The sequence below is a fragment of the Chanos chanos genome, chromosome 6 (assembly GCF_902362185.1).
Source record: "Chanos chanos chromosome 6, fChaCha1.1, whole genome shotgun sequence".
NCBI classification, from domain to species: domain Eukaryota; kingdom Metazoa; phylum Chordata; class Actinopteri; order Gonorynchiformes; family Chanidae; genus Chanos; species Chanos chanos.
In genome coordinates, this window is record NC_044500.1 from 40,096,185 (window position 1) to 40,115,568 (window position 19,384).

Genomic DNA, 19,384 nt, shown 5'->3' on the forward strand with positions numbered 1-19,384 from the left:
TATGATATTCTGTTTGCTTGAATTCAACTGCATGGTCAAATATCCAGTCAATAAAGCTTTGTTCAAGTGAGTTAGGAATAGTAAGTCTTTGTGCTAGCATTTTCAAACAACCTAGTGTTTGAATACAGGCTGTTCAGTATTTGCATAACTGAACATGGTCTAAATGTGAATTTCCACTGCTTCATTACAATAAGACACTGCAAAGTAGTCTGATCTAAGTGTATCTTTTCAGTACTTGAATCTCTTATCTTATCTGATCTGATCTGATCTTGATATGTGCCACTGTAACCTCATAGCTGTATATTGTAAAGAAAGGGATTATTTCAATTTAGTGCAAAAAACATGTTATGCAACAATACATTCAGTTTGGAATACTTAAAGAAAAAGAAACCGGTTAAGAGCGGTTTCTTTACCATGTTGTTTCTAAATTACCTCTGAGAGAATCCGTCAAGCATAATAATTTTGTTACAACTCCTCAGTCAATTTAAATAATCCATCATTACTTGGTGGGAAAAGGTGTGAGAATACTTTTATTGCTTACTGCAGATTATGAATAGGGTATTACGGATTGTGAGTACTCAGGTTTTTTAAATAGATAAACTCCACTGGAATGTGAGCATGATACATCCACAGTGGCCATTACAGCCCTTTGCCTTGTTTTTGCACATGTACTTGGCAGTGACAAGGAACTTTGACATCTAAATCCTAGTACTTTATATATATAATTTTCTATTAAGTGTGAATATGAAATATTTTGAAATGCCAGCATCTCTACCATTAAGGGCTTATCTACTGTTAAATATAAACAAATATTCTCATGTTAGCAGGGTTTGTGGGATTAGGGGTAGAAGAGAGATATGTTACCTGTGCAGCATTATATTTGGAGAACAGACAGATAAATTCTTTTTTAAAATGTTGTATGTTTTCTGTGCAGCAACGAAATGTGGACATATACAGCTTCCACATAAACTCAACAGTAACCAGTCGCTACGCTATAACAGTCATCACCAGTTGTGTGGCAAATAGCCTCAATGAATCTCAGGAAGTTCATTTCCAGGTGAAGATACCCAAGAATGCTTTCATCAGCAAATTCAGAATGTGAGTCCATTAGAATAATCAACACATACACACATGCATATCCAAACACACATATACACACACTCACACACACACAAACACATAAACAAAAGCAGAATGATGCCCTCTTCACATCACTCCTCCTCAGGACCATTGAGGGGAAGACATATGATGGGATTGTCAAAAAGAAAGAGGAGGCTCAACAGCAGTACAGTCAGGCAGTGTCTCGAGGTCAAAGCGCTGGACTGGTCAGGTACTGTGTTCAGTTCCTCAGTTTTCAGATGTACTGAAACCCCTTAATTGCAGCCAACCTAGTGGAGCAGCATACAGTAGATATTACAAAAATGTATGTAATGTTTTTAATCTTCATGTCACAGTGTTTGTGTTTACGTACACGATGATGAAAATTTCAGCTGCACTTAAGACTTTTAAATAATTGTCTTCATGGGGGCATTGTTTTAAAAGTTTAAGCAATGAGAAACTATAGGCATTGGTTTTGCTGTTGATTCATTTCATGTATAATATTATCAATAAAAATTGTGTTTAAAGATTTATTAAAGAGGGTTTTATTAGCTTTTTACACCGGATTCACTATCATATAATACTTCTGTCCATGCATTATGATGCAAGTATCATTATACTAGCTTTCCTATAGCTCTGTGGGCAGGACCTTAGAGGAGTTCAAAACCTCAGTGACAGTGGCTGCACTCAGTAAGGTGACATTTGAACTGACCTATGAGGAACTGCTTAAGCGTCGTCTGGGCAAATATGAGTTACTCATCAATGCCCAACCAACACAGCCTGTGGCAGATTTTAAGGTATGTCACATAAACAACAGCTTTACATATCTTGTGTGTAGCACCACATACAAAGTAAGACGGTCCAAGATTTCATGTCACATCTCAGTCTGGTTTCCATTCATTCTTTATTGGACTTTGAAAATATAATACTATTGAGAAATTAAATATGCATATAATCAGACATGATGTTATTTCTTAGATATGTTTTACAGTCAAAATGTTATGGAAAGGCAAGCAAAGATTACATAAGCAACCAGCATTTCCATATAAATATACTGGACATATATGATATTTGATATAATAAATGACTATTGCTTGGGCAATAAGCCTGTTTCTGGTTTATCTCTGTATCAGATTGATGTTTATATTCATGAGAGTCCAGGCATTTCCCTCCTGGAGGTAAAAGGAGGACTGAGTACTAATGAGCTGACAGATGCAGTCACAACCACACGTAGTGGCCCAGAGGTACAGTATGGAATTAAGTTATTCTGTAAGGACTTACACTAGTAAATTGTACAAATTAAAAATCAGAATGCATTGTTTCAGTGCTTTGGACTTAGTTAGTTGAATCAGTCATCCAACTCATTAGAAAATTCCTAATATTTACAAGTTAGACCTGACAAAACAAGATTAGACACGTTAGACAAGGCATGACAAAGCAATGAAAACCCCACTGATAAATAAAAATTTTTAACCAATTAGGAGTTGGCTGTGGTATGTCTTTGAAACAGTTTCAGTTTTCCCTAGAATTTCTTATACAGGTTTTAAACTTTTTTTAAATAAATGAGAGATGAAAGAGATGGAAATGTTCGTTGCTCTCTATACATTTTGGAAGGCTATGGAAGTGTTTCACTTCATTGAGTTATTCATGAGGCCATTTCTGAGACAAATTTGCCATGTGTTTGGACCCTTATGATCTTGGAACCCAATCTGGATCATTCACCAATATCCTCCAAAGTTTTACTTAAATTTGTTCTCGAGAACAGTCCTAAGAAAAAGTCTACGTCAGATTCATGACGTGTTCTTACACCGCAGAATTGTTCGCATCTTTTTTCTTATGATGATGAATCCCATTGTCTTAATAAACTGAAAGCGTGTGCCAGTTGTTCCTAATATGCATAGGTAAAGCCCTGCCAAGCCCTATAAAAGGGCATGAGACTGCAGGGCCAAGTGCACATACATAATGCTGTGGAAGCCTAGTTTGGCCACGTTAAAAAAAAATTGCTTAATTGCTTACAGTGGCTTAATTGTGACTAAACTTTTCAGAATTCCAACTTCGTTTCACTGACTTTTTGTCTCACACTTTCTGACTTTTTTCCCTCGCAATACTGACTTTATTTTTTGTAATTCTACGTTCTTTTCTAACAACCAACAAGTAGCTTGAGCCATCCCTTCTGCTCCCGCTTTAATGGTTCAATGCAATTCGTGTACGGTAGCAGACAGGGGTGAAGGCTACAATGGCTCTGTCCAGGTATTTTAATATTTATCCATATGAATCAGTAAAGGGTAATGCTGCAAGTAAACTTCACTCCCTCAAAAGACATCCGGACAATTGTGCTGTTAATCCACGTCTTTAGTTCACTTTCCAAGGCATGTTGCTCACCAAAGGTTGGTGGTACAAGGCTGAAGCCATAACTACTGACTGCGGTCTCTGAGTAGCAGCCCTATCGTAAACATCGGCTATTGTGAAGCCAACAACAAATAGTCTTTGTTCAGACTCAATCACAGAGGTGTAGGGCTCTCAGAAATCATGAACCAATGCTTTGATTTTTAAAACTTTTAGCTGTTTTTCGAATACAACCACTTTGTCCTTGGTGTTTCCAGTGTTTTTTCAACTTCATGGCCATGCGCCTAAAATAATCAGTGCCTTACTTCTGTCACCAGAGCACTTTCCACTTAGGCAGGAAAAGATATTCATTCCATGGAGGGATTTTGTAATAGCCTATTACAGGTACCACAACTAGATGTATTTAAAGTGATAAAGGAACATTTTTTAAAATGATAAAGGAAAAGTTTAAACACAAATTTTGAGCATATAAGAGGAATAAGCTGGGTTCTTTTAAAGCTACACAAACTGGTTTTAGTGTTTTGATCTGGATTCATTCTTTTCATTTCAGGCTTGGGTGAAATTCTATCCCACTCGTGAACAACAGAAAAAATGTAAAGGTTGTGGAAAAAATGGCTTAAATGGTGACATGATCATCTTATATGATGTTGACCGAGAGAAATCCAAAGGAGAACTAAGGGTAAGGTCATTTGATCTTTATGGAATCATTACCACAAGGTCTGAGGAACAGATTGATTGTAGAGATATATTTTGCTGCAATGAATGTGATGTGTGTTGAACATTTCTATTAAAAAGATTTCCACGCCAATTCCTCTTAACATCAGGTATCAAAAGGTCATTTTGTCCATTACTTTGCACCCACTGATGTCCAACGGATCCCCAAAAATGTGGTTTTTGTCATTGATCGAAGTGGCTCCATGAGTGGCCGGAAAATGGAACAGGTAATTTATGATTGTTGTGCATGCCGTAGATTTGCTGATTTGATGCAAAGTTTCCAGACCTGGACTGCATGCACCACAAAATGTTTCTGCAAGATTTTTGCACCTCTCACACAGATTAAGTAAAATGTACAAACCCAGATCTTCAGAAAACAAATACAGAGGGCTTTAGAGATGAAAGTATTTACGGGAAGGAAATCAAAACTGATTTACTTATGTCTTCTGTGATTTTAGACTCGTGTGGCAATGCTAAGGATCTTGGGAGATCTCTCTGAAAATGACCATTTTGGCATAATTACTTTTGATGGTAGAGTGAAAACCTGGAAACCAGAACTCCTCAAGGCCACACAAAGCAACGTGGAGGATGCCAAGAAGTTTGTGAAACAGATCACTGCTAGAGGATGTAAGATCCTTCTGATTGTAACTAAAGAAACTCTTTCCATTAGAATTTAGCTGAACTGTCACAGGGGCTGAGATATGATGATCAGAGCAGTAGAGCAATGAAGAGAAGGAGCAGTTAGACTGCAAATGATTGCTATGTGCTTCTGACAACAATTTGGGAGAATTGAAGAGGACTAGACAGTCATCACAGAAAACATACAATGCTGCTGAAAATACGTTAAGAGAAAAGGCAAACAGACTGAAAATCTTATGGATACATGAATCATTTTATAGGATACAGAGATAAATGGTCCAGGTGAGGATAGCGGTGTGTGATTTGACATGTTTACCATTATTCTCTCAGCTACTGATATAAATGCTGCTGTCCTGAAAGGGGTGGAGTTGATCAACAGACACCCACAAGAGGACTCTGCCTCCATCCTAATCCTTCTTACAGATGGAGAGCCCACCACAGGTACTAATAAAGCCCTCATAATTTTTTTACACCCACTCACATTGTTAACAATGACACTGCAATACTCAAACACACACACACACACACACACACACACATACACACACACACAATTTAGCTTCTCTTGCTTAGGAGTAAGTATTTTGATTCGGTCCTCACTAGGTGTGACTAGCATTGGTAAAATACAGGACAATGTGAAGAAAGCCATTCAGGGGAAATTCCCCTTGTACTGCCTGGGATTTGGATTTGATGTAAGTTTTGAGTTTTTAAAGAAAATGGCCATGGAAAATGACGGTGTGGCACGCAGGATTTATGAGGACTCAGATGCTGATCAACAACTTCAGGTAACATGGATTCTCACTGAGCATGTGAAAAGTCCCTTCAAAGCAATTAAGCCACAATTTCATGGTTGTTTAAACTCTTACCTCAGTCATATTTCTGTCTGATTGTTAATTTGTTCATGTAAATCAATAAACATTTATCCAGTTCACCATGAACTGCACCAGCCCACATATATATATGAACAAGAAATGAAAGACTATTATCCATCTGTAATGTCCCATCAAGTACTTTGTCCTGTTACACCAGCCATCACCTGGTGGTTCTGTTCTTATTTTCAGATCTGAGTTACAGCTTAGGTCCAGTGCAGATTGTCAGATGGTGATGATAAGGCAGACAATATGAAAAGAAAAAGAATGAATCAGTAAAACTTAGGACACATTACACATTTTATCCATTTGGATTTGATTTTATGTCATCCATATTGTAAAAAAAAATCTATGCCTTGGAATAGGATTTTGTGTCACATACAAATATGTCCCAAATCAGGACTGAAAAGATGTATTTGTGCTCTTCTCATCCCTCTATATGTAGTCTATTTGTCATGTAGCAAAATGAATACTGAATAATTATAACGGACTATAACTAATATGGATTATAATTAATATTCTGAAATGCATTAGGATATTCAGTAAAGATGAAGGGTGCACAGACTGAAATATGTGGATATCTGTTTTTGACAGGGATTCTATGAGGAAGTGGCCACGCCACTACTGACAGATATACACATAACCTATACTGGGGCGGCAAATGTGACACAAACCAATTTCAGCCAGTATTACAATGGATCAGAGATTGTGGTGGCTGGACTGCTCACAGACAACAGTTTGGACCTCTTCACCAATGAGATCACTGCAACATCAGTAAGTTCACATCGATCTGCTGATTGGGCTAAAGGACATAGTAAGCAGCATGAAAAAGTAACGACTTCTAATGCTAACATTGTTTCCTTCTCCAAACTCATGCATAACTGAATCTCACAGCCAGCATTGCCATATCTACTTTGACTACAGGTATACTGTTTATCTAGTTAACTTAAAAGACAGTCTGTAAGTTTGGCTATTTTATATGTGTATCAATTGCTATTCCATCAGAGGGACCTAAGGTTGTTGTTTAGTTTGTTGGTTGTTTGTGACAAAAGGCCTACAATTTATCAGTGACATTTATTTTTACAAAGATATGATATGTACAAAACTCAATTTCTCATTCTAAGTGTGAAGAACAGGCTAGCTTCTGCTTGCTTAATAAATATTATGGATGATTTCTCAAAACAGATATGTTACACCTCTGCAAAAATTGTCCATCAGTTAGTGGTTCATAAAATGTTCATAAAATCATATTTTACAGAGAATTACCACATATTGCCAAAAAAGCAAAAAATAATCAAGCTATGTGCTCAACCAGAACATTTGGTAGTGCTTTGTTTAATTGCTCAGTAGATATAATTACACAGCATTCATGTACATCAATGCAATGTTCAGTGGGCCCAGCTTAATGGGCACAACAATATTGTGATAATGGCATGCAGCATATCCACTGCTTTTGGAATGCTGTATGATTAGTTGTAAACATACCTCATTAAAGCTAGGTATGTGGATGCTTCTGTGCAATAAAAATAGTGGATCAGTAAAAGTACATAAAAACTTCATTCAACTCAAATACATATTTAATTCAAAATTCATTGTTGAAAGCTAACTGGTGAAAGCTAACCTAATTCCATTAAACAGTGTCCATGAATGAATCCACTTTGAATTATTGCTAAGAAGAAATTCAGCTACATAACTTATTCATCTACATACCCATTATCTTTTCATACAAGTGCGCAAAACAACTTACACTGAACATGTTGACTGAGTACACTTGCTTGCTGCTTGCACAGGAGCTAAGATAATCAAGTGTTGTTGGCTTCCTGCTGTAACTGTGTAATACACCTCAGTCAGAATGATGTGTTGCACAAAGTTCTGTATGATAGCTTCATGTATGTTTTTTTTTCCAGATAAGCAAAAGGATGGAATATCATGACACCATTGATCCAACCATTCTTAGTAACTTGACTGGGTTTGAAGATTTCATTGAACGACTTTGGGCCTACCTTACAGTAAAGCAGCTTTTGGAGAAGGAGTGAGTGAGCCTACATATAATCGCATGCGAAGTGTTCATGTAAATACAGGTGTGACAGCAATATATATATACAGTTGCGGTTGGAAGTTTACATACATTCATTGTGGACATGAATATCAAAGCAATATTGGGCTTTCTATGATTCCTTTGAACTGTTCTTTCTCTGAGGCAGAATGATTGTACAACATACATCTTTAATAAAAAAAAAAACAAGAATATGGTTCACAAGTTTTAATTTATTTTGGGTTTTCTGAAATCAACACAGGGTCAAAATTATACATATAGGGTAAAAAATATACATACACTCAGTTAGATTATTAATATAATGGTGCTGAAAGTTCCAAAATATCTATTAACTTGCCAAGGCCAAGGCCTCTTAACTTCTTGTTAGTGATCATGATTGACTACAGCTGGTAGCTTTCCTGTGCCAACATAAAAAGGGTTTGTTTGACAGCACTCACTGGATTGACCAACACAGTAAAATGGGAAAGTCCAAGGAGCTCAGTGCAGATATGAGACAGAGGATCATAGCTTTACACAAGTCGGGAATGTCTCTTGGAGCCATTTCTAAACAACTGCAAATTCCAAGATCATCAGTTCAAACAATTATACATAAGTACAAGTTGTTGGGAGGTGCAACCACTTTACCAAGGTCTGGAAGAAGACCCAAACTGTCACCCTCAGCTGAGAGAAAATTGGTTCGGATGGTCAGGAGCAACCCAAGAACCACCAAGGCACAGGCCTGCCATGAACTGAAAGAACTGGAACACCAGTGTCACTGTCTACAGCAGGGGTCACCAACATGTTGCCCGAGGGCACCAGGTCGCCCGCAGGGACGACATCAGTTGCCCGCAGGCCAGTTCTAAAAATAGCACTAATCACCAACGAGCTCAGTCTAAAATTTTATTTAATTGTTTTGTGTTTATTCAAGTCTGTTTCCTACCTTGTTGAATCATTCTGAATAATTATTGTGATGAATCATTAACGTGATCAGTGTCGTCACGTAGTCGAATATCATTAATAATAATATAAAATTAAAGGTAAACCATGCAACTTTGTTATTTCAGAAGTGTGTTATCAAACTGGTAGCCCTTTGCATTACTCAGTACCCTTGAAGTAGCTCTCAGTTTCAAAAAGGTTGGTGACCCCTGGTCTACAGTCAAAAAAGTTCTACATCGCCATGGACTGAGAGGCTGCCGTCCAAGAAAGAGGCCCCTGCTCCAAAATCTACACCTTTGAGCTCGACTAAAATTTGTAGCTGACCACATGGACAAATAAAAAGCCTTCTGGAGGAAGGTTTTATGGTCAGATAAGACAAAGATTGAGCTGTTTGGCCACAATGACCAGAGGTATATTCGGAGGATCAAAGGTGAGGCATTCGACCCTAATGGTGGTGGTAGCATCATTCCTCTGGGACTGTTTTGCTGCCAGTGGAACTGGCACATTGCACAAAGTGGATGGAATAATGAAGAAGGGAGATTACCTCAGAATTCTTCAGCATAACCTCAAGCCACCAGCTAGACAGTTGAAACTTGGACACAACTGGGTGTTCCAACAGGACAATGACCCCAAACACACATCAAAGCTGGTTGTGGAATGGATAAAGCAGGCTCACATCAAGCTTTTGGAATAGCCTTCCCAAAGTCCTGACCTCAGCCCCATCAAGAATACGTGGACTGAGCTTAAAAGTCGTCTCCATGCCAGGAAAGCAACAAATTTAATTGAACTCTACCAATTCTGTCAAGAATAGTTGTCAAAGATCCAGCCAGAGTTATGCCAGAAGCTTGTTGATGGCTACCAAAAGTGTCTGGTCAAGGTGAAGCTTGCTAAGGGACATTTAACCAAATACTAGGTGTGCTGTATGTATAATTTCGACCCTGTGTTGAAGATGAATGTTGTACAATCACTCTGCCCTAGAAAAAGAACAGTTCAAAGGAATCATAGAAAGTCCAATATTGCCATGACATTCATGGCCATGATGAGTGTATGTAAACTTCCGACCACAACTGTGTGTGTGTGTGTATATACATATATATATATATTTTCCTTGTCTTAGACTGATGTTGGAAGGACAGGAGAAAGAAGCAGTGAGAAAAGAAACCCTGGATCTCTCTCTAAAATATAACTTTGTGACGCCATTGACCTCTATGGTGGTCACCAAGCCCCAGGAAGAAGACATTCAGGTTGCCCACAAACCCAAGGAAAGAAAAGGAGAGACAAGAACAAAAACAAGTCGACGTCTCTCAGGTACAATGTGATCATTTCTCTTTGTTACAAAAAAAGACAAATGCAACAAAAGAACACCAAACACTAGGTTACAGGAACATAATTATTGTAAGTCACCTCCTGGTCAACAATGCAGTCAAACTCACTGTACATCTAAACCATCTATGCCCTTCCAAGACACATCTTCTCCTCACACTAAACCCTTACCCAAAATTCCCCTAAAAAGAGCCAGTTTGAGAGCTGCGATTCAACAAAACAAGTAAGTATTTGTCTCATTTAGATCTACTACAGTAATCATATGCATTACTTTATTTAATGTTCAGATACTGACTTTTGTAGTTGGTGTATTGGTTCCTCTGGACATGAGGACCTACAACTACTGAGATGCTTTACCATGACACAAAATATAAAGCAAGAAACAAACAAACAAGTTAAAACAAGGAGCTTAAAATGAACATTAAAAAGGTAATTTACAATAAAGTTGTAAAGCCCTATAATGAAAATAAATATGAAAAATTAACATGAATTATGAAAACAAACTACAAAAGAAGTTTGACAGCAATCTTTGTGCTGGGTTTAAAAGACTGAACTTGTAATTTTTAACTTGTAACAGTTAAAGCAGTCTGTGGTTAAAGTGGAAAGTATGGTGTTGTAGCATAATGGATCTTAATCCCAAGAAAGTGTTGAATAGGTTTATTGCATTGTACAAAGTCAGTCAGCTGATGGCTGGAATTACCCACAGTTACCCACAATGACAAGCCCATTATTCCTGTGAAAAGTGATTTACAAACTGTCATGACCTCAATTTAAAATTCTTAACAATTTCCATGTTACACGTTAGAATGGGCAATTAACAAGTATTTTAATTGCCATGGCCAAATTCTGGGATAATAGATACTAGTATCACATTTAACTCAATTATCTAAATTAAGTCATTCATAAAAATATTGTCTCACCACATTTCATTGCCTCTATCAGTATTATTTTTTTTTATTTGACCCATTTATTTCTTGATTTGACCCATTTATAATGAAAAATATACAACATATATATATATATAACAACAAGGCCCATAATGCCCTTTAAATTGTTTCAGTATTGTGTTAAATGCCCTGAGTAAATAGAGTTATTTGTTTTTAATGAAGGTAGCCTCATGTTCATTTTTTAAAAAAACATAGGTCTATTTATCATAGGCTACTATTCTTGTTCATGGAGGAATAATAAACTGAACAGGACTAGTCTTCTTTTAACATTTCATTACACGCACTGTTGATTCATAGAATTTGTTACATTATTCGGTTAGCATATGCATGCATAGAACTGACATTATTTGGCACAAAAGTGTTGTCTAATTCTAAAAGTCTAACTCAACGTACTTGCATCTCTTATTTTTGTGAAGCATCTTCAACGAGGTCCTATAGTCCTGGCGGTAGGTCAATCAGCCTTCACTTTGTATACTTATTGTGATGATAATAATGGTGGCAAATGAAAAGGCCCATAATGCCTTTTAAATTCTTTCAATATTGTATTAAATACCCTGTGTAAATAGAGTTATTTGTTTTTAATGAAGGTGGCCTCATGTTCATTTTTAAAGTAATATAGGTCTATTTATCATAGGCTACTATTCTTGTTCATGGAGGAATAATAAACTGAACAGGACTAGTCATCTTTTAACATTTCATTACACTCACTGTTGATTCATAGCATTTGTTACATTATTCGGTTAGCATATGCATGCATAGAACTGACATTATTTAGCACAAAAGTGTTGTCTAATTCTAAAAGTCTAACTCAACGTACTTGCATCTCTTATTTTTGTGAAGCATTTTCACCGAGGTCCTATAGTCCTGGCGGTAGGTCAATCAGCTTTCACTTTGTATACTTATTGTGATGATAATAATACTGGCAAATGAAAAGGCCCATAATGCCTTTCAAATTCTTTCAATATTGTATTAAATACCCTGTGTAAATAGAGTTATTTTTTTTTTTAATGAAGGTGGCCTCATGTTCATTTTTAAAGTAATATAGGTCTATTTATCATAGGCTACTATTCTTGTTCATGGAGGAATAATAAACTGAACAGGACTAGTCATCTTTTAACATTTCATTACACTCACTGTTGATTCATAGCATTTGTTACATTATTCAGTTAGCATATGCATGCATGGAACTGACATCATTCAGTACAAAAGTGTTGTCTAATTCTAAAAGTCTAACTCAACATAAATGCATCTCTTATTTTCATGAAGCAACTGTACAGATGAGCCATAGTCCTGGCGGTAGGTCAATCAGCTTTCACTTTGTATACTTATTGTGATGATAATAATACTGGCAAATGAAAAGGCCCATAATGCCTTTCAAATTCTTTCAATATTGTATTAAATACCCTGTGTAAATAGACTTATTTTTTTTTAATGAAGGTGGCCTCATGTTCATTTTTAAAGTAACATAGGTCTATTTATCATAGGCTACTATTCTTGTTCATGGAGGAATAATAAACTGGACAGGACTAGTCATCATTCAACATTTCATTACACTCACTGTTGATTCATAGCATTTGTTACATTATTCAGTTAGCATATGCATGCATGGAACTGACATCATTCAGTACAAAAGTATTGTCTAATTCTAAAAGTCTAACTCAACATAAATGCATCTCTTATTTTCATGAAGCAACTGTACAGATGAGCCATAGTCCTGGCGGTAGGTCAATCAGCTTTCACTTTGTATACTTATTGTGATAATAATGGTGGCAAATGAAAAGTTCTTGAGAGATTACTGATAGAGTTACTGAAAGACTGACTGTGTTCTTGTATTGATAGAGATGCTCTACATACAAACTTTATTTGTACATTATAAATCATATCCATCTTTTATCTTCTTGTGATAGCTGTGCTATTACAACGACCCACAACACGTTTGTCTAAAGGTATGTTTCAGTCTTTTGTATTATTAAGTTTGGCTGATTGAAAAATATGACATAAAAACTGCATGAGTTCTTTTATCTTCACTGAAATGCTTATTTTACTACAGCATACACACAAAAAGTCAGAATACACACACATTGCTATTGCTGTTCTAAAAGGCTCAGTATAAAGCAATGCTTCAATCATACAGACACTTGTCAGGCATACGAACCATCTTTGGTAAATAAAGGTGATAAACACAGAGGGATAGAGGATAGGAAAGAATCACCCACCACACAGAATTAAGAGTCCAATAAAGCTCTAAGTTTGAAAGTCTTGAAATATATTCGTTTGGGCAAAGATACAGCTTTATAGGGACAGTCTGAAAGCAGGTTGAGGTTTTAGGTCCACTCGGATGGCAGGCCCAATCACATTTCTGTTGGTATTCAAGCAACAATGGCAGCTAAGTGCTCTTAATGTCTCCAGTTCTGAGACTTCAAGCTATAGTCTTGATCACTGGTGGTAAAAAATGAACAATGTGCACTTTGTCAATGTCCTCAAACATTAAACTGGGGGATTCTTATTTTAACCAACTAACAAAATTTTTTCTTGTTTTAGCTGGGAATGGTAATCACTAACCATGGTGTGAATGTGTAGCCGTTTATTGGTTGACACGTTTCATAGTGTGGCAGAGAGTGGTAAGACTACAGCAGTAAGCTATGTCACAGAAATGGTTACAGATAGTAATGGTGCACACAATTTTTGCTCACTGTGTGAAATGGAACAGAGCATCCAATGTCCTTTCGGTTTCTCACATAATGTGAATTGTACTGTATTAATGAGCATTTAATGCACCAGATCTTTCTTGACAGCAATTTTCTGATTCTCCCACAACTAGCTCGCGGTCATCAAAGGAGAATCAAAGGTACAAGACTTATTATTTGACTCATTGATGAAGATACATGCTAACTCGATTTTGCAGAACAGTCTTTGTTTGTTGCTTGTAAAAAAACCAAAAAAAAAAACAAGTAAAAAACATTCTTCCAGTTTGTCATCTTTATCCTAAAGTTTCATCATATTTAACAAATGTACAATTTCCTTTGATATAAGTTATTTGAGTGTGCAGTTTAGTTATTCGAACACCAGTCAGATGTTTACAACACCATAGCTATGCCAGTTATGCACTTAGAAAACCATAGAAGAGGTAGTCACTGGACAGGGAGTAAACTTTTACATAATTTCTACAACACTAAGCACACTATATAAGTAATACTATAGGCATGTAACTAAAGTGCATTTTTACATCTTGTTTGTTTGTCAGTGTTATAATGATGTTATTCCTTCTTTTAAAATGTTGCAGGTGGATCACTGGATGGTCTCGATCAGAACAGTCCTGTGATCCTTTTTGGTAAGCACATGACAAGCATGCATGCTAACATGCTGACAGACACTTCAAAAGTACATAATTGTATCTGAATTCACAAGCAGGGTTTGCAGTCTAAATCTGTATACTCATTAAAAAGAACAGGAGCTGAGTAGGGTTTGTACAACAACGTTTTGAACTCAGCTCACGCTCAAAATTATGCTTCTACTTGTACACAAAGGAAATGAGAGCAACAGTATTAGCGCTGTTCCTTCAAAAATGGATTTTAAAACTTTCACACAAACATAGACGTAGGCTTTATTGTCATTTCTATTTCAATATTGTCATATTGTCATTTAACGCAGGCCAGACTGAAATTCTGGTCATTGGTCCCCCTACACATAAGCATCTTTTTAATGATCTAACTCTAAATTTTGACAACTGCATCATCTCTCAAAACTCTTCAGCTTAGAACCTTGGTGTGATTTTTGACTCTAGTCTCTCGCTAGTCACTCATATCAAGAACACAACCAAAACTGCCTTTCATCACCTCCGTAACATTGCTAAAATTAGGCCCTTTATGAGTATGGCTGATGCAGAAACCATTGTTCACGCATTCGTCACGTCTCGCCTCAATTACTGCAATGTTCTTTACTCTGGCCTGCCTGCCTCTAGTATCAATAGTCTTCAGCTGGTCCAGAATGCTGTTGCTAGAATTCTGACCCGTATGAAGAAGTTTGATCACAATAGCCCTGTCCTGGCTTCCCTTCACTGGCCCCCAATTCATGCAAGGGCAGATTTTAAGGTCCTCTTATTAACATATAAAATTTTACATGGGCTTGCGCCTTCCTACCTGTCTGACTTAATTACACCCTTTAACCCACCTCGCACCCTGCGCTCTCAAGATTTTGGATTATTTGGATCTATTTTCTCGAACTTATGCATGATATAATTTTGATTTGACTTTGTTATAGACATGTAAAGCCCTTTGAGACTATAAATAGTGATATTGGACTCTAAATAAATATTATTATCATTATTATTATTATTATTATTATTATTGTTATTATTATTATTATTATTTCAGCCATACACAGCTAGTACACAGTGAGATTAAACCACGTTCCTCCAGGACCATGGTGCTACATAGAACAACACAGCACAGAGCCACATGAGAATACACAGAACTGTGACAACACAGGCCCTACACAAGACTACGTAAAGAGCACGTGTGCAAATATATACACACAGCAAGACAGTGCAAGAATTCTGACACAAAATTACTAAGTCAGACAGTTCTACATTACAAAAATCTGCTGTAGTGTACACATAAATCGCTGTAAAAAAAAAAGTAAACATAATTGCTGTGACTGTAAACATAAGGTACAGCATTAGCAGCAATGATGAAGGGGGTCAGTGCAGTACTTAATCAAAGGCCCATGTCCCATGTCCATGTTCAACATTTTTTGAGCCAACTTTGAGGCTTTCTGACAACAGAGACCACTGCTTTAAACAGTGTAGTACAGTTTTCCGTTGAGTGCATTGATGAACATATATATATTTTTTTCCTTATCTCTTATGTATTTGTGCACAAACATTAAATATTCTGTGACAGAGTATCCTCTGTCATGTTTTTGATAGTTGTTCATTTTACACCGTAGTGTATATTTATTTCAGCATACTTAAGCTCTCTCTCTGTATTCTCCAAATTCTGTAATATGATATAGTATATGAGATATGATATAGTTCATATAGTAATGGTGCATACAGGTGATATGATTCCTTTTGTGTGTGTCTAATGAATCGTACATGTGACTATTTTCATGCTTTGATTTCTGATTCTTGTGTTGATACAACGATACAGACTCCAGAATTTTTCATCCAACACATGCTCCACCAACAACCACTGTTCGATATGGTATAGTACCATCTAGAAACAATTTACTTTACATTTGTGCAAAAATATTAAATGTGCTCTTTATTTCTGATTTTGCATTACGCCGTATACTCATTTTTGTATATCTCTCCCTCTCTGCTTGTCTTCTCACAGCAAGCCCTGTACGATTCCTAATTCAAGCACAGGATCAGTCCGAACCTCTCTGCTATGACATTCCTGCATCCCAGAGGCTCAGACTCCTACAGGACCCCAGCTCTGGTGAGTCACTGCTACTCATCTATTAAATCAATCTTTTTGTTCGTTGATGTAACTAATTCTTCTACAGGGAACTATTTTTATGATGTATTGACAGTATTTTCTTGTGTGTTCTGCCTGTCCTCACTGTAAAGATTTCTCTATGAATGGTGAGCTCATTGAGTCTGGTGGTACTGGTTTCTCACAAATCACCATTTTTTACAAAACTGATCTTCATATGAGACTGAGTACCAGTGAGATCATTTTTTCTGATGGGCGGAATGCTGTGAAATTTCTTTGGAATCAGGAACCTACCACTCATGAGACAGACAGGTAAAGTTCAGCTATGCTGGTATTGACTGCTGCTGCTTATGAACAAAATACATGTTCAAGAGAACAGTCAAATTGTCATTAACTAAGAGATTGGATACAGCTAGAGCTAACGAGGCTAACAAGGACTGGCTCAGTACTGACAGCAAAACATAGCGGCATATATATATACAGACACAATGAGGAAACAAACTGAAGACAGGCACACACAGTAATTGGGAAACAAGCAATTAGCCAATCAGATCTAACTTGACTTACACTGACCATGAGACAAGTAGGTAGAGACAGAGGCCTGACACATATGAGTGAATTTGTAGGAAGTACAAGTGATCTTTATGTAGTATTATGAACTGATCTTTTGAGATGTTTTATTCTATTGGTTGGTCATCATTCCAGTGGATGTTTTTTCCTCATTCAGTGTGTCACTGATTCTGAGGAACAAAGAAATGGATGTCTCCATGGGAAACAGTCGTGTCGTTATTCTACTTCATGAACAAGATGGGAATAGTTTCCTATGGCCTGCAGTTAGACAGCGCCCAAGTAAAACCACCTTACCAGGTCTTTTTGGTAAGTGTCATTCAAATCTTCCATGATACAATTCAGAGTAACCAATGGTGGAAGTTAATCAAGTTAATCATATTAGTTGATCCTAATGCTGTAAGTGTTAAAGTGAAATACTGCATCTAATCAACAAAGAAGAACGACAAAAACATCTCACTTCTGTGTGTTATTGTTATTGTTATGATATTTCTAAACATAGGGAAGATTTGAGTTACAAAACATGGGAGTGTGTAGAAAATAAATTTCACATTACTGCTATAATATAAACTGCACTGATTCTTTTAGCTTAGATAGCACTCAAGTAAAACCTTTCTTATCAGGCCTTATTGGTAGGTGACATACCCAAACTCCAAACATGACAGTTTAATAATGTTATGGTGTTGGTGGCAGGTTTTCCTAATGCCATGGATATTACATGTAATAACTATGTTTGAATTGTTCTCCACAAAAGGTAAACAGGTGTAGTTACATACCGGTTGTGATTATTTCTTTATGGTTATTGTTACCAATCAGAGATTTTGTTTCTGCTGTTTCAGGGACACTTCCTGTTGCATATACAACAGTCACACAATCACATTCAACAATACTGAAGATTCAGGGTCAGGAAGTCCGAGTGTCCTGGTATGTTCAGTTTAAAAAGTGGAGACAGTTTATTTGAGTTAATACATATTTTCAGTTTTCTTTTTTTTACCTGATAAAATGCATCATCTGCTGTTCTTCTTGTTCTCAATGTGTGTCTGTTGTCCTGAATTATAGGAACACAGCCACAGACTACAGTATCCACTCAGCACCGAGAGTGGGCTGCTGGTTGGTGCCGTTTCAGGTTGCTATGCAAGGGGAGCTATCTGACTTCACTGTGCCCAGTCTATAGGGGACCGTGGAATATTAATCCAAATCATGATACTGCTTTTTCAGCCCATGCATTCTGCAGTCTTGCTCTCCAATCTTCTTCAATCCGCAATTTCAATCTCCAAAGGAAGCGTGGTCATCACATTTAAAAAATGAACAAGTTTATTTTCCAAAATAAAAAGTTGTACAAGCTTGTGTTCTGTCAAAGTTTCTTGAATCCTAACAAGTATTAGACATAGTAGTCTACACTGTCCCTTGCCTTCCTGGGGGCTGTGCAAACAACTGGGGAACAGAAGGACAAGGGGGTTGGAAACAACAAAATTGGCTGAAAAGTGGATAAAAATGAAAAAAAAAAAAGCAAGGAGGACAAAAAATTATTAATCTTCTGAGGACCCCCCCCCCCCCCCCCCGACAGAACCACATGCCACACAGACAGAAAGCATTGTTAAACATATGTTTGATTGTCCAGGGCCATTTGTAAAATCATCAGTGAACTGACCTGAAAGAACCTCTGGAATTCCAACCCCAAAATAGACGGGAAAAAAAATTAACCTTCTAAGCAATACGCCTTCAAACATATTAGTCAGTGGTCAGCCTGGCTGTTTGGCTCATCCTTACCAAATTTGGTTAAGATGTTCCTCTGAGACTACATGCAAAATTGGGCAAAATTGGGAATTGGCTAAATTACTCCCAATACCAGGGACATTACTCTTCAGCCAGTGGGGAAACCAAAGCTTTGCATGCACTATATTTGTTTACAGTCCCAACAGTCCAACAAATTTTTGGTCAGATTTAAAAAGAAAAAAAAAACTGGGCGCCATCAGTCAATCAGCTTACAGTAGGTACTAGACAGACTTTAAAATCACTTGTCCTTATAACACTTGGTAAGAATGTAGACCACTCAACTTGGTATTACCATATCAAGTTTTGAGTTTTGGGTCAATACATATATATACCCCCCCAACACACACACACATAGAGAGATAGATTTGTTCTGCATTGAATTTTTTCTTTTGTTTTTGCTTATTTCTTCCTGTTGTTTTTGATCAGCACAAGCTAATAGTGCTATGTGTTTAGGCACTGAGATCAAAGAGACTCAACTGTTACACAGAGTGCCCATCATTGCATTCTTTTTAAATACACTTCAGTTAAACAAACCCATATTACAGTATGTAATTACAGGGCAACAAATGCAATATCTTGTAATGCATGTAGTGTGCCATCATTTTAATCATCATTTGTATGAAAGTATCAATAGCTATGATGGGGTAATTGCACAAAAGCTTCAGGTCAGTGCAAAGTAGGTGCTCCCAAAAATGA

General features: G+C 36.9%; 1 protein-coding gene across 1 annotated transcript in view; it reads left to right on the forward strand.

Annotated features, from left to right (window-relative positions):
- Positions 1-18,260, forward strand: part of LOC115813745 (inter-alpha-trypsin inhibitor heavy chain H3) — a 36,812-nt gene extending 18,552 nt beyond the window's left edge. Inside the window, exons 2-26 of the mRNA XM_030776348.1 lie at positions 935-1,098; positions 1,226-1,330; positions 1,733-1,895; positions 2,232-2,342; positions 3,995-4,123; positions 4,269-4,385; positions 4,617-4,785; positions 5,128-5,238; positions 5,401-5,582; positions 6,261-6,440; positions 7,574-7,698; positions 9,755-9,945; positions 11,324-11,353; positions 11,748-11,777; positions 12,174-12,203; positions 12,598-12,627; positions 12,815-12,853; positions 13,729-13,755; positions 14,191-14,238; positions 16,058-16,111; positions 16,244-16,348; positions 16,480-16,657; positions 17,073-17,221; positions 17,752-17,836; positions 17,972-18,260. Of these exons, the coding sequence (XP_030632208.1) occupies positions 935-1,098; positions 1,226-1,330; positions 1,733-1,895; positions 2,232-2,342; positions 3,995-4,123; positions 4,269-4,385; positions 4,617-4,785; positions 5,128-5,238; positions 5,401-5,582; positions 6,261-6,440; positions 7,574-7,698; positions 9,755-9,945; positions 11,324-11,353; positions 11,748-11,777; positions 12,174-12,203; positions 12,598-12,627; positions 12,815-12,853; positions 13,729-13,755; positions 14,191-14,238; positions 16,058-16,111; positions 16,244-16,348; positions 16,480-16,657; positions 17,073-17,221; positions 17,752-17,836; positions 17,972-18,086 (2,667 nt within the window). The 3' untranslated portion in view covers positions 18,087-18,260. The remainder of the gene's footprint in view (positions 1-934; positions 1,099-1,225; positions 1,331-1,732; positions 1,896-2,231; positions 2,343-3,994; positions 4,124-4,268; positions 4,386-4,616; positions 4,786-5,127; positions 5,239-5,400; positions 5,583-6,260; positions 6,441-7,573; positions 7,699-9,754; positions 9,946-11,323; positions 11,354-11,747; positions 11,778-12,173; positions 12,204-12,597; positions 12,628-12,814; positions 12,854-13,728; positions 13,756-14,190; positions 14,239-16,057; positions 16,112-16,243; positions 16,349-16,479; positions 16,658-17,072; positions 17,222-17,751; positions 17,837-17,971) is intronic.
- The last annotated feature ends 1,124 nt before the right edge of the window (positions 18,261-19,384 follow it).